Below are 13,174 nucleotides of genomic sequence, written 5' to 3' on the forward strand. Positions count from 1 at the left end.
CCAGCGAACCGTTCTTTTTTAAAAATTTGTGACTAAACAATGAATCGGGAGAAAGAAAAAGGCGGGAATAAATCCGCTCACTTAATTAAAAAGAGGAAAAAACTGTGGAAATAAAGTGGAACCAAACGTCTTCGAACGACAACGTCAAACAATAAAAAAACGAACAATGAAATTATGTCACGCTTCAAACTGTTTTCCCCTCAAAAGTATTTTGTCAAGAGGGGATCTTGAAGCGGGACATCGTTTATCGATATACCATGTAACATCATTTTAAATTGATCTCTCACGCGAGAGAATGAAAATCAACGGCTCATCGATTTCATACGAAGCACTGATCATTATACAGGGACACAAAACACAGCCACACGAAACACTATGTCGATTAATTAATTAAGCCTTAAATTTAGAATTAAGTTGAAAGGTCTGATAAGAAGCAGAGATAGGAAGGAAAAAAGGAGAGAAAGATTGGAGTAAGAGAAAGAGAGAAAGCTGTCTTTTTAAAACGCCATGGTCTGCGACTATGTATTTCAATCAAACACTTCAATTAATGTTTTTTAAGAGAAAGAACGAAATCGAGAAAACGAAATTTTAGTCGGTGAATCGATCGAAGTTATTTTTCTAATCTTATTGTGCTTCCTTTTTTCTTTGATTTCCATTTTTTTTATATCGTACTCGAATTGGTTGTATTTCGTTCTTGATTTTAAACGTCGCTCATTGAAATCGTTGAAATAATCGTCAAAATTTGAGGCACGCGTTTGATCTCAATTATCGTAAAATTAATATCTTGTTTTATTTTCTTTTGATATACGAATGAAATCTAATGGCCATAGAACCATGAAGACATCGGCTAAGCCGGACGCCATTTTCCCTCGCTCTTCGATAGTCGATACGGAAGGTGTCGCTTCGCGCTCACATCGAATCGTTTCGAATTCGAGGCGACACCTTTCTCTCGAGTAACAAACGTGTAATAACAAAAGGGAAGAAAAGTCAGTTCGTATTGCCTGGTTCTATGAACACGATAATATCAATTGAAAAGACATTTTTGAAAAGCTAGACCACCATTATTAAGGGGAGTATGATTTTTACCTACGGTAGCATGGAGAAGTTTCTCGTAAACTATCGATTGTTTACTCGTGAATTCCATAACGCATCTCTGACGAGCCTGTCGATGACAATATTTTTTATCCTTCTTCCTGCTGCTGCTCGTGAAAGTCCAGCCGTACGCCAGTACGACGCGTGATCATGAAATACGTAATTTTATTTTTTCTTTTATTTCCCTTTTTTGTTCAATTTTCTATTTCATAGAATTAATTCGGGTAAAAGCATAATCGTAAAAAGTTCACGAAATAATAGCATAAATGGAAGGAAAACAGCGACGGAGAGAATTAAACATAATTCTTACACGCCATACTGGAACACAGATATCCGTGTCGTTCTGATGTGCGGCTAAACTATATAAAAAGTGGGGGAAACGGATCGGCCGCAACCGCGGCAAGAAAAATAAAAAAACGCACTGACTATTTTAGCGAATCGAGATTCGACCATGTACCTTGATATATGCCTTGAGCGTGTTCCAGAAAGCTGTGTGCGCCGGTGACTGCGAGAGGGAGCGAGAGTCGAGCGTGTATGCGTGTATGCGAGCGTGCCAAAAGCATAATAGAGAGCATAAATATAAATATATATATTAAACGTACTATATACAGTGAGAGGAAGAGCCTCTCACTCTTGAAGAAAAGAAACAGACGCGTTTTATCCTGTAGCAGAGCGACGGTGACGATTGTTTATCGTTACAATTGTTCGAGCGAGATTCGTAACCTGAGTAGCTCGAACGAAAAACAAACAAATCGTAGGAAGAATTTGTCTGGAAAAACGCGTCCGTTTAGCTTCTCGATTTCTCGCACGTGCAGAGCGGTTTCTCCACCATTGCGCGATCGATGCCAGGGGTGTGGAGGAAAGCGGTATACAGTCGATGGCATTTGGGTGCGCGTGTGCGTGTGCGCATGTGTGTGTGCGTTGTATGGAGAAAGAACTGCGCAGAAAATGATCGTGCCATCGCCCGCACGTGCGTGACAATAATTTTTCCTACGTGTAGTCGGTGTGCGAAGTAACTTTGTTATTTCTTCTCCCTTTTGTTTCAACACTCTCAATGCGGAGAATAACGTTTGCGCGGTAAATTCAAATCTGCAAGATAGAAATTTGTTACATTTTACACGGAAGTTAAACGCTACGATGCTTGTATATCGAATCGAGTCAATTACTAAATTACGCGCGCTGCCAGATGTCCATTCCTCGTTTAATCGGCCAGTAGTGAAGGATACGGCGCTGCCATCTTGATCCGTAGACCTAGTTTCCAACTACGCAGGTCAACAATACGACTAGTAGTAAATTTTAACCATGTAGAAGCAAATTCTTTGATTAATTGACTATTTTTTATTTTAATTTCATAATTATTTCCGAGATAAGCATAGCTTTAGTTATGGAAATTAAATTTAAGTGAACAATTGTGATTTGAGCTAATTTTATAGCTGATTTTATAGCTGAATATAATTGTGCAAATTTTATTACTGAATTTAATCGTGCAAATTTTATAACTGAATTTATTGTGCAAATTTTAGAGCAGTTTTTACGTTACCTGCCGAGTCAAATTAAAAGCTAATTAGATTGTAGAGGGAGGAACATTGAACGGATCGATGTTCTTCAATCTTTTTTCCAAGATTCCAGTTTTGGGGACTAGTACTTCGGATCGTGAAAGAAATTTTTTAGAAAGTATCGGGATAAGAATGGTCTAAGGAAAATGCCCTTTCTCTCGCGCGCAGATGTTCTTTCTCCGTCTACGAGTACAGTAGACCTCCGTATAACACAGGTTGATATAACATGACACAAAAATAGTGGCAGTGTTCCTATAACACGGTATAAGTTACATTTTCACGGTGTAGCGATACATTGTATTGTAAGATATAATCGGTGGGCACGGTCTAGTGAGGTTATAAATTAAAGCATTAAGCAGTGTTACCGATTGACATAACTGTATTCAAGGCCATACTCGTACAACACGTATCCATATAATATGGGACGCGACCCCAGTGTTATACGGAATCTGCTGTATAATGTGTCCTACAAACCACGTGGCATTTCTTCTTCGAATGGTTTTTCTTACTTTCTTTTTTTTTTTCTTTTTTTTTTCCGTAAGCTTACAATTTTACACCGAGCATCGCTGTACAGAGCATTGTTCCGCGAAACTCTGGTCTGCTTTAAATCGATCGACGATGTAGAAGTATAAAAAAATGCAAAAACGAACGAGGTAGACTTGTACGGTACACCAAAGGGCATTATCCATTCGAAGAGGTTTATACCTCACAAGCGACAGGTATTTCACTCATCCGTATCCATAAAAATCGAAAATTTTCTCACGTGTACCCTTTATCGAATTCATCTTCTTGATAATAGGAAAAAACAAAAACGAAAGAAAAGAATAAGGAAACATATGTGAAACGCAGCTCAAAACAGTATAAAAATAGAAGAAAAAATGAAAAGTTGAAGAATTGTACTCAGCCTGTTGTCTTCGAGAGGTATAGGCTTCGCGAATCCGATGCTATGCAAAAAACAAAAAAAAACACAGGTCAGGACTTTTGTTCTGTCATTCCCCAACGAAATAGAAGCGACGAGTTTACCGTTAGGCAGTAAATTATATAGATGTAATTAAGGTTTACCGAATAGCGATCTCTACGATGAAAAATGATATGAAAATCGGATTGAACGAGAATACGAGTGAATAGGCGGTATGAAGCGATGAAATTGATGTGAATCGAGGAAATGATACGATGCGATAATTTCTCTTTCGTGTCTCTTTGATATAAAACTCCGTCGCGGACACGATGCAATTTGCGGTCAAGTTTTAGGGTACATAAGAATAGAATTATATAAAGTATATATATTATTGTACGTAAAACACGCAGAAGCAAGTATGTTTAAGGTTTGACTCGAGCGCATACATAAGAAATAATGTATTATAAAATATCGTATCAAGGGTGCCCTTTTCGCGTGCAACAATTTTTTTTTGGAAGAGGATCGGTCGATAAAACAGGGCGGATCTAGGCGAGAAAAAAAGGAAAGATAGATCCGCGGCAATTGTACATATATGCGTGAAATGAAATTCGATCATGCGAGCCATGGCGACGCGCGTAAAAGAGAATATTTTGTTATGTAAAGAAAACAAAATGACAACTGAGAATGGCGAGGAAGAAATTCATTTTGGGATACAATATGGCTGCTGCGTATTTTCAAGCGCACGTTTCGAGTTATCGTTTGAGACGATCCGATCGATATATGGGATCTTTCCGCGGCCTCAAGCTTGTAAAAAAGAATGAAGCGAAGAACAGAAGGAACGAATACGGGTGGCAATGAGAAACAAGATGGACGCCGTCGTTACGCGCAAGAACGAGATTTCTTTATCATTCCGAGAGATGGAGCAGCGGTAGCTTGGTCACTTTCACATTTCAAAAACGACGAACACGGTATACCGAAGAAGCACGAAGAGGTACATTCCGGTTTGTAACAGATCGCCAATCTTCTAAGATGGCGTGTACAATTTACCAGCAAACAATTCGCACCGAGATATATGGAAGAGAGAGGGAATCTCGACTGGGCATATCGATTCCTGTCGAATTCTTATTTCTTCGAATGATTAAGAGCGGGGAAGGGGGGAGACCAAGATGAAGCTAAGAAGACAAAGAACGATGGCAAGAGGATAACGGGAGAGCTAACGATGGCGCGATCAACGAGAACGAATGATTATCGATTGGCCACCTTCCGACGCGCATCCCGTTGTTTTCTTGACAAAACAATCGTCTCGTGTTTGCGCGTCCGACGTGAACCAGGAGTGAATTGAAAACAAGGAGAGGAAATCAGAGGGAAGCATATACACGAGACAAGTTATGTTCTCGTGCAGGTACTGAAAAGACTCGAAATTTTTTCGATCATATAATAAAAATAATTAATAATCGTCCACTAATGAGGTTCGACAGAGGAACAATTATTTTTTGCCGTTTTTTCTCGTATCAGAAGAGGAAACGTCTCGAAGTTTCCACCGCCAAAGCGACAAGCAGCTACGGCCCAGCGAGATGATTATTGCGAACGGCGATGATGATATGATCCTCCGGAAAAGGGAGAAGGAATGCAACTAAGAAAGAGAGCCAGTAAGTACTTGGAGAACAATATAAGGTGAGGGAAGATATATCCAAGTCGTACTTAAAGCATAATCGTTTATATATCGTAATTTTGGTACTGTTATTCAAGTACGTATACACGCGTTTTTGCAAAGAAAGTGTATATTGAGCGCGTGATCAATGGACGAGGAGGAGAAAGTACGAAAAAGATTCAAAGAAGCGATTGTCGGCGATAATAGCATGGAAGGTAGAAGAGGGGATAAGTGGCAGCATCACGAAGCGAAAGATTTATTACAGGCAGGGGAGAGGAAGTATTTAATGTCTTTCAAGGTCGATCATTGATGACGAAGAAGCAGAGAAATGGATTTGAATGACGTTGGAGCGAATGTGAGAGGATTTCTAAAAAACCATCAGAAAAAATGTCTTTTCAAGAACAAAAAGCGCCAAAAAAAATCAATGTATAAAATCAGTGGAGAGAGTGTGTGTGAGGAATAGAACGAATGCAGAGAGTGACTGAAGATAAAAGTAGGAAAATATCGACGGAGAAGTTTAAAAGCAGAGCAGGAAAAGATATCAGGAGACACAAGAAAGTAAATAGAAGGTTGGTGGAAGTGTTGATGATGTGCAACAATCGTCGAGGAGAAGCTCAAATGCGAGTAAAGAAAACTTAGAAGAAGATAAGATTCTTGGATCCTCTTCCATCTAGAGATAAGGATTTGGTGCGAGAATCTTCTTGTAAGAAGTTAAAAGCAGAAATTTGTGAGGTGATTTGTGAAATTCAGAATTGACTTCTTTGAAGAGTATTCGAGTACAGCACAACTACATATACACATTCATACATACATACATACATACACATGAACGTACAGCGCATCCATATACACACGTATATACATAAGAAGAGATGGGAGAAGCAGAGCCGAGCCGAGCGGGTTTATCGTCTAAAAAATGTGCATTTATGTGAGTCATATGTGCAAAATTCAAATAGAATGAACACTGGACGCACATATTTACTACTACCACCGCTATTTACCCGTATGTTGCGGTATATATTAATGGAAGTAAACGCAGAAGTGCGAAAACTTTCGACAGACTGAATGGAGAGAATATATTCAAAGAGCGAGGAAGAAAATTGGTGAGCGACGGAACGCCTGAAAATTTTCTCAACAACCAATCCTGTATACCGTTTATCACATTTCCAAAGACGATATATACAAGATAATATTACACACACGTGTATACGCATACGCTACAATTGAAATTCCCTAGCGTTTGAAAAGATCTATTTCCTTTGAAGAAAAATTGGAAGAAGAAAAAATAGTGCAACAAGAGAAAATTTTTAATGTTTCCTGGCATTGTAGACAATCCTGTCTTTTTTCTATCTATTCTTTTTTTTTATTCCTTTCCCTTAATCTCTTTCACTTTGACCGTCCTTTCCTTTTGATAATAATGGAAGAAAAACTGTTGGCCGAAAGTGTATGTAGCAAAGAAGCGTTCAGCTTCGTTCTCAGACACATTTCAACGATAATATCATCAATCCTGTTCCTGTCTATATACTATACTTTACACATATTACGCATATCCCGTCCACATTTCGTCTTTACTATCCCTTTTTCCTTTAGGGCCCTTCTCAGGGTCCGCAAATACTTCATACATGGAGTAGCAACTTCTCAAGTAAACTAAACAAACATAATTTGTTCTTTTCAGAACAAAAATTGTTAAACGTCCTTCTCAGGGCGAGAATTCAAAGCTGCCATTAATTCCTGTCTGTATAATCAATTCCTAAAATTATTTTCAGGAAAAAATTTGACAAAGTACAAATAAGAGTATTTTCCAAGATGAAAACTACAAGTACCTGATGAATTGTGAACATCTTGTTTATTTTACATTATTTTATTTTAATATGTTTAGATTCTACATATGTTCAATACATATTAGGTATGTATACTTACATGAACGTAATACTTTCAAATTAATTTTATTTTTATTTTAGCATCTGCCAAACATCATTAATATACAAGGTTAATACTATTTGATAAATACTTTGTGTTAAAACATGAATAAGTCATTTATATGGTGGATAAATTTACAAGTATCACTGTGCAACTCGACTGATGTAAGCACATCTGCATAAAACCCAGGAAGGTTATAGAAGAGATCCGCTATAGAACGTTCCGGAAGTTTGTGTCACGTATTTCACTACTAAAACTAAATTAAGTTTCGTGATTTCTCTAACCTCTTTTTTCTAAAGTATATTAAAATTACTCTTTCTAAATGCACTATAACAAATTATTGTACTTCTATTTTTATTTTTTTAATTCATTTCGTTACTTTTTTAAAATACAAATTGAAATTTGTATGTATGAATACAAAATTTATTTATCCCAATTGTGTGACCGTATTTTACAATTTTTTGATGTCTCTTTAGATATCCACTGGACACCATTTATGACCTATAAATGCTTAATTGAATTTTCATAGTTTAATGTTGTATATGTAATAACAAATAAAAGATATTAATAAATGTAAAAGTTTATTCATAAAGATGTTCTAAACAATAGTGAAAACAGTCTACTTCATCATCAATGTGACTCTTGTAGAAGCTTATCTAATTCTTGATTATCATTATAAAATGTAGTAAAAGTACTTTGTAAAATAACATGGTACGTTGGCCAAGGAAAATATGTAAATTTATTCAAACAATAGGATTGATATTTTTCTTCCGTGACATTTTATTAATTTTATCTTTTAGAGAAAAACATGATTGTTTGTATTTTTCCCACTATTCTTTCATTGTTATATAATATCTTTTATCATATATTTTCACGTATCTTGTATATTTTGAATTTATATGTAAAACATGATCAATATATAACACATTAAAATTCAATACAGATATATTTTTTTACTTTTAATAAGAAATTCAATTAATAAGAATTATAGGATTACAAACGGATCATATCTTAAACATGTTTTTATGTTTCATACTTTTACGTAAATGTGACGTCGATAGTATGGATGAGTAATCAAGCTAAAACGTCACGAAAGGAAGCGCGTAAACAACTGTTATAATTTTATTACTTCGAGAATTAACTGTTATATGTATGATACTGTTCATAAATATATTTTTAAACAAAAGTAATATTTGTTTTATAATCCTTTAAAATATATCCTTAATTACCTAATTTCTTTTAAGTTATGAAAATAGAATTTGTATGACAGTCTCATAATATGATTTCGCTACAAATTTTGGTAATGACATACTATCGATATTGTAGTTAATTTTGTGACATATTGTTTTGTTTTTTGAAGAAATTCAAAATTGAAGAATATATTTTGAAAATGTCTTTTGTATAAAATGTAATATACATTTTAGTATACAATAAATATCTTTATGTGCATTGCAAAAAAGCATTATTAGTAATATCATACCTGAAGAAAAAAGTAGTTTTATAAAATATATATTTCATATTATTATTATAATAATTGTCTTGGGACTTTCCAAATCTCTATATTTCCTTGCGTATCGCCAATGGCTACCATATCTCTATAAAATCGGTAAAACAATATAATACAGAGTACTAATTACATATTTTTAATACTTACTTCTTGAAATTTACACGTAAACAGCTAGTGTTTTCTCTATCAGCTTTCTCAAAATTTACATTTGTCACAGATCTACCATCTGTGACGTTGTATAATCTAATGTTCGAACCAGCACCATAAGTTGCTAATATGTCTTGATTTCCCATCATCCACGTTAAACCTACGATCGTATTTTCAGAAGAAATCGATCGTAGGCTCGTGAGCTATATTACGTAAATACCTTTATTCGTTATGATATTTAAAAATCAATAAAGTAAGATAATAAACTTGTTACCTCTTCAAAATCATATATTCGAATTTCCTTATCCGTACCAGCCGTGACGAAAATGTTACGTATTGGGGAACATTTAATGCATGTAATGCTACCTTCATGACTTTCATACTCACCTATCACAGGATCCATTACTGTTTCATCATCTGCAATTAAAAATTGTGTGTTACTTTAATGTAACGGAAAGGAGTTTAATAATTTACAAGAAAGATTCATACTTTCGATAGGCGCGACACGATCTAAACTACATTTATATATTCCACCACATAAAGTACCCACAATAAAAAATATGGGATCTCTGGAGGAAAAATCAAAGGCAGTAATACATAAACCAGATTCCATCGCACGTTCACGAGTTCCACCTGCGCTACGCGGCCTTGAGTTTTCTCTTGGATTATATTCTTTGACTATTTTCAGTCTAGAAAGGTATAATATGATGGTAAATATTGTTAAGAATGTATTAATAATTCTAAACAAATTACCGTTTAGATACACGGGAAATATTAGAAACGGCTATTTTATGCATAAAAATGTATCCATCTTTACTAGAGCTTATTAGGAATGATACATTTACAGTTCCTGCTTTCCAGTACACTTGTGATATAGAATCCTCATGATGGCAAATTATTACTGGTGCTACTGATACATCATTCAAGTTCCATAGATGAACATCACCTTTTAATAAATAGTATTTACAAACATTTTCTTAGTTTATAAATATATTAATCCAATAATTGTATAAATTACCATTGAATAAGCCAGCTGCTATAATGGATGGTCTAGTTGGATGATAAGCCAATGAGGTTACACATGCACTTGGTAGTGATTTACAGTCTTCCTCTGTGAAATTACCTTCTTTCGTTTGGCTGTACAATTGTATTTTAAAAGGGTGAAAACACAATGTTTCGTGATAAGGAATACTATATGAAACCGCTAATGTTCTTCCACTAATACTCCAACTCATGTCACTCACTTTCATCTAAAAGTATCAAATAATATAAAAATTTCAAAGCTCCATAAAAGATTCTAAATACCTTGGACTTTGATTCCATGCTGCGAATCTTCTGTAGAAATTGCGTGCTTGTGAGTGAATTTTCTTCTGTGTTTGGTTCATAATCTTCAAATGAATTGGTTCCATAAGCTTTATCAAGTACTTCTAATACATTTGGTGTAACCTTATTTAAAAATTCTGCAAGTTTTTCATAGTTTATCTCTGGTCTCATCTTTTCTACACTAGTGGTTTGAATCTAAGAAACATGGAATTGGTATAGATAAATTTCACTTATATGCTGAAAAAGATGTATATAAGTTATAAATACTTCAACATCTCTTGTTTCAACTGCTTGTGCAGGAGTCTGATTATAAACAATTTCTGTTGTTTGAATGTTCGTTGATAGTTGCGATCTAAACGATGTTAAACAATGAAAATAAAGAATTATGAATATTTCATAAGTTTAAAAATGTAAGTGATTTCAAATACATACTTGGTAGTAGACAACTGTGAATTGAAACTCACAGCTTCGAGTGAACGATTAGTGAACATTGTTAATTTAAATAAGCTGTTATTATAAAATTTGTACTTTGAGAAGCGTATGCAATTATTTATTAAATTTGTAAAGTTTTTATTAAACCTTTTATCAAAAGATAAAAATGGTAAAGCCTTGTTAACTAAGTGTTGTTTTATTCGGCAAGTTTTGTATCTGGGATGTATACGAAGAACTTACAAATATGAACAGCTGATGGATATTATAGCGCCATCTAAATACAACTATTACTATCAAAAATAAGTGCATAGATGGTAAAGAAACATGCAATATGAAATTTAAACCGTACTACACATTTTCATTTCTTTAAAATATTGTAATATAAGTTTAAAAATTTTTAATATTACTTCTGTCCTTTAAAAAATAATGAATAGTCCTAATGTTTTTCTTACTATTTAAATACAATCTATCATAAGTATAAAAAAAGTAATAAAGGAATGAACGAATAAATAATACATACAAAATTACAAAGAATTTTAAAGATTATGTAAACTAAAAAAGTAGTTTAAGAAAATGCAAATTGAATGTTATAATTAGAAATGATAGGAACGATAAGAAAAGAAGATTGGAAATTGAATGTTATAATTAAATTTGAACTATCATATGTTAAAAAATAGTAATAGTAAACTAGAGCATGTAAATATCATAAAAACTCTATGAGTTGTATATTTCAATTACCATTCATTGCGCGCGCACATTTCATGGCGACGGTGTCGTGTCGTAGTCCGTCAGTCAGAGTACTGCCCTCCGTGGTTTTCCAAGGAAAACTTGTCGTTCAGTGATCAATTGTGCCCTATTTCCACGTTCCGTGTTCGACTAACAAGTCGAAGTTGTTTTTGACGGACCTGTTCTATCAATTCGCCAAGACGAAGCTTAAAATGCTATTGGTAAGTTCGTCCACCTTCTATCATAGTTTTTCTTTCTTCCTTTTACCATTGATCTGTCAATGATATATTTTCGTTTCGTCACTGTTTTCGATGTTCTATTTATTTCGAATTTAGATATTGTAATTCTGGGTTTCGTTGTCACTCAATTATTGATAGACTTTGGATTTATCATGTACGATTTTCAATAATATAGTTTGGGTGCGGTTTTGTGGTTAGATATACGAAATGTTTTTTAAGTTGAGGAAAGCAATATTAAATGTAAAGAAATTAATAAAAAAGTTACTTTTTATTGGTCAAATAGAGATTTTAATAAAATGTTTGTTGGATTTACTTTTTAGGGCAATCACGCTGCCCTTACACCCCTGGAGGATATGTCAGCTGGTCGAGGGCAAGCAGGCGAGGGGCCGCCTCCGAATTGTCAGAAAGTTTTTATAGAACGTGACTACAGTGAAGGCACCATGGTTAAGTTTCAAACACAGTTTCCCACGGAATTAGAGAGCAGAGTATGTATTAAAACAAATTTATTTATGTTTTATTAATCATAAAATGTAGTTTTTGAAATGTTTAAAATGGAAATCAAATATTTCTTTTACTGTCTTTTGTTTAACTATAATTGTTGGCGAAATATAATTTCTGTGGTTTTCTGTGCTTTTTATTATGAACTTCTTCATATTAATCTATTATAGGATCAGAAGGTGCAGAAGCATAGTGATATACTTTATTGAGCTAATTTTTTATCCGTGAATTAATAGGCAATAATCTATCACTTTATATTACATTTATAAGAAATATTTTTGCTATCTTATTTTTCAATTTAGCTGGACAGACCGTTGTTCGAGTACACGATCAATCAGTTGAACAACTACTTCGCAGAAGCTGAACGTGCCAGTTGTTCCACATATTGCGAAGGCTGCCTGGCTTGCCTTACTGGTTATCTAATTTATATATGCACAGAGACTCATTACGAGAAGTGTTTACGAAAAGTGGCAAAGTTTATTAGTGAACAAAATGACAGAGTCTATAAGCCACGTGGGCTGTTATTAACAAATCCAGTAATGCGTGGTCTTAGGCTAATAGAAATTTCAGTATTAGACAGACCTGCGTCGTGACTACATATTAGCCGATCCAGGGAGTTCTTTATGTGATCCGCGCACTTCTGCCACTTTGCTGGGATTGCAAAACCCCTGGTTTTGGTGGGATTGAGCTGATGAGTGTCTCTGAACATAAATTTTGTTCAAGCTCTGATCCTATTTTACAGTTTAGTTTGTGAATGTGAATTTTGCACAGATTCACAGAGTAAGAAATAGTTTACATTTTCAGTGAATAGTTCTGTAAACATACATGCAACGTCTTTACTAAATATTACGAATGAAAGTTGTTTTCTTTGATATAGTACATCACGAGAAGCAATTCTTTTGTTCTAGAGAAAACTTTATGCTCCATTTGGTGGGACATAACAAATTTGATTGACTCTTTATACGACTTTAAGTCGCAAAATAACAATAACAAAAGTACATTTTCACAGGGTTTTGTCTGCAAACAAGGACACAATTAGTCTTTTTGCATGTATGTTTTTGATCAATTGGTATTGTATCTAGTGTCCACGCACTGAGTTCAGACAAATCGTGGATGCATTAAGGCCATGGCGTTGTATAAGTTCAATTTTTTTATGCATTCAACAATACCAGTGTAAACAGTCAA

The 13,174-nt window shown here is 34.5% G+C and overlaps 2 protein-coding genes across 2 annotated transcripts; one reads left to right on the plus strand and one right to left on the minus strand.

Moving 5' to 3' along the window:
- Nucleotides 1–8,642: 8,642 nt before the first annotated feature.
- LOC108545622 (WD repeat-containing protein 34) lies at nt 8,643–10,658 on the minus strand. The gene is made up of 9 exons (XM_017897330.1): nt 10,527–10,658; nt 10,362–10,446; nt 10,077–10,289; nt 9,790–10,021; nt 9,525–9,717; nt 9,261–9,460; nt 9,046–9,188; nt 8,772–8,974; nt 8,643–8,712 (listed from the first exon to the last, which is right to left on the minus strand). Exons 1-9 carry the CDS (start codon nt 10,583–10,585, stop codon nt 8,643–8,645), a joined length of 1,398 nt encoding a protein of 465 aa, XP_017752819.1. The 5' UTR covers nt 10,586–10,658.
- A 632-nt stretch (nt 10,659–11,290) lies between these two features.
- Nucleotides 11,291–13,174, plus strand: LOC108545612 (golgin subfamily A member 7). Its single transcript, XM_017897313.1, has 3 exons — nt 11,291–11,473; nt 11,812–11,976; nt 12,292–13,174. Exons 1-3 carry the CDS (start codon nt 11,465–11,467, stop codon nt 12,580–12,582), a joined length of 465 nt encoding a protein of 154 aa, XP_017752802.1. The 5' UTR covers nt 11,291–11,464; the 3' UTR covers nt 12,583–13,174.

The sequence above is a fragment of the Eufriesea mexicana genome, unplaced genomic scaffold, assembly GCF_001483705.2.
Source record: "Eufriesea mexicana isolate 0111107269 unplaced genomic scaffold, ASM148370v2 scaffold415, whole genome shotgun sequence".
Classification (NCBI taxonomy): domain Eukaryota; kingdom Metazoa; phylum Arthropoda; class Insecta; order Hymenoptera; family Apidae; genus Eufriesea; species Eufriesea mexicana.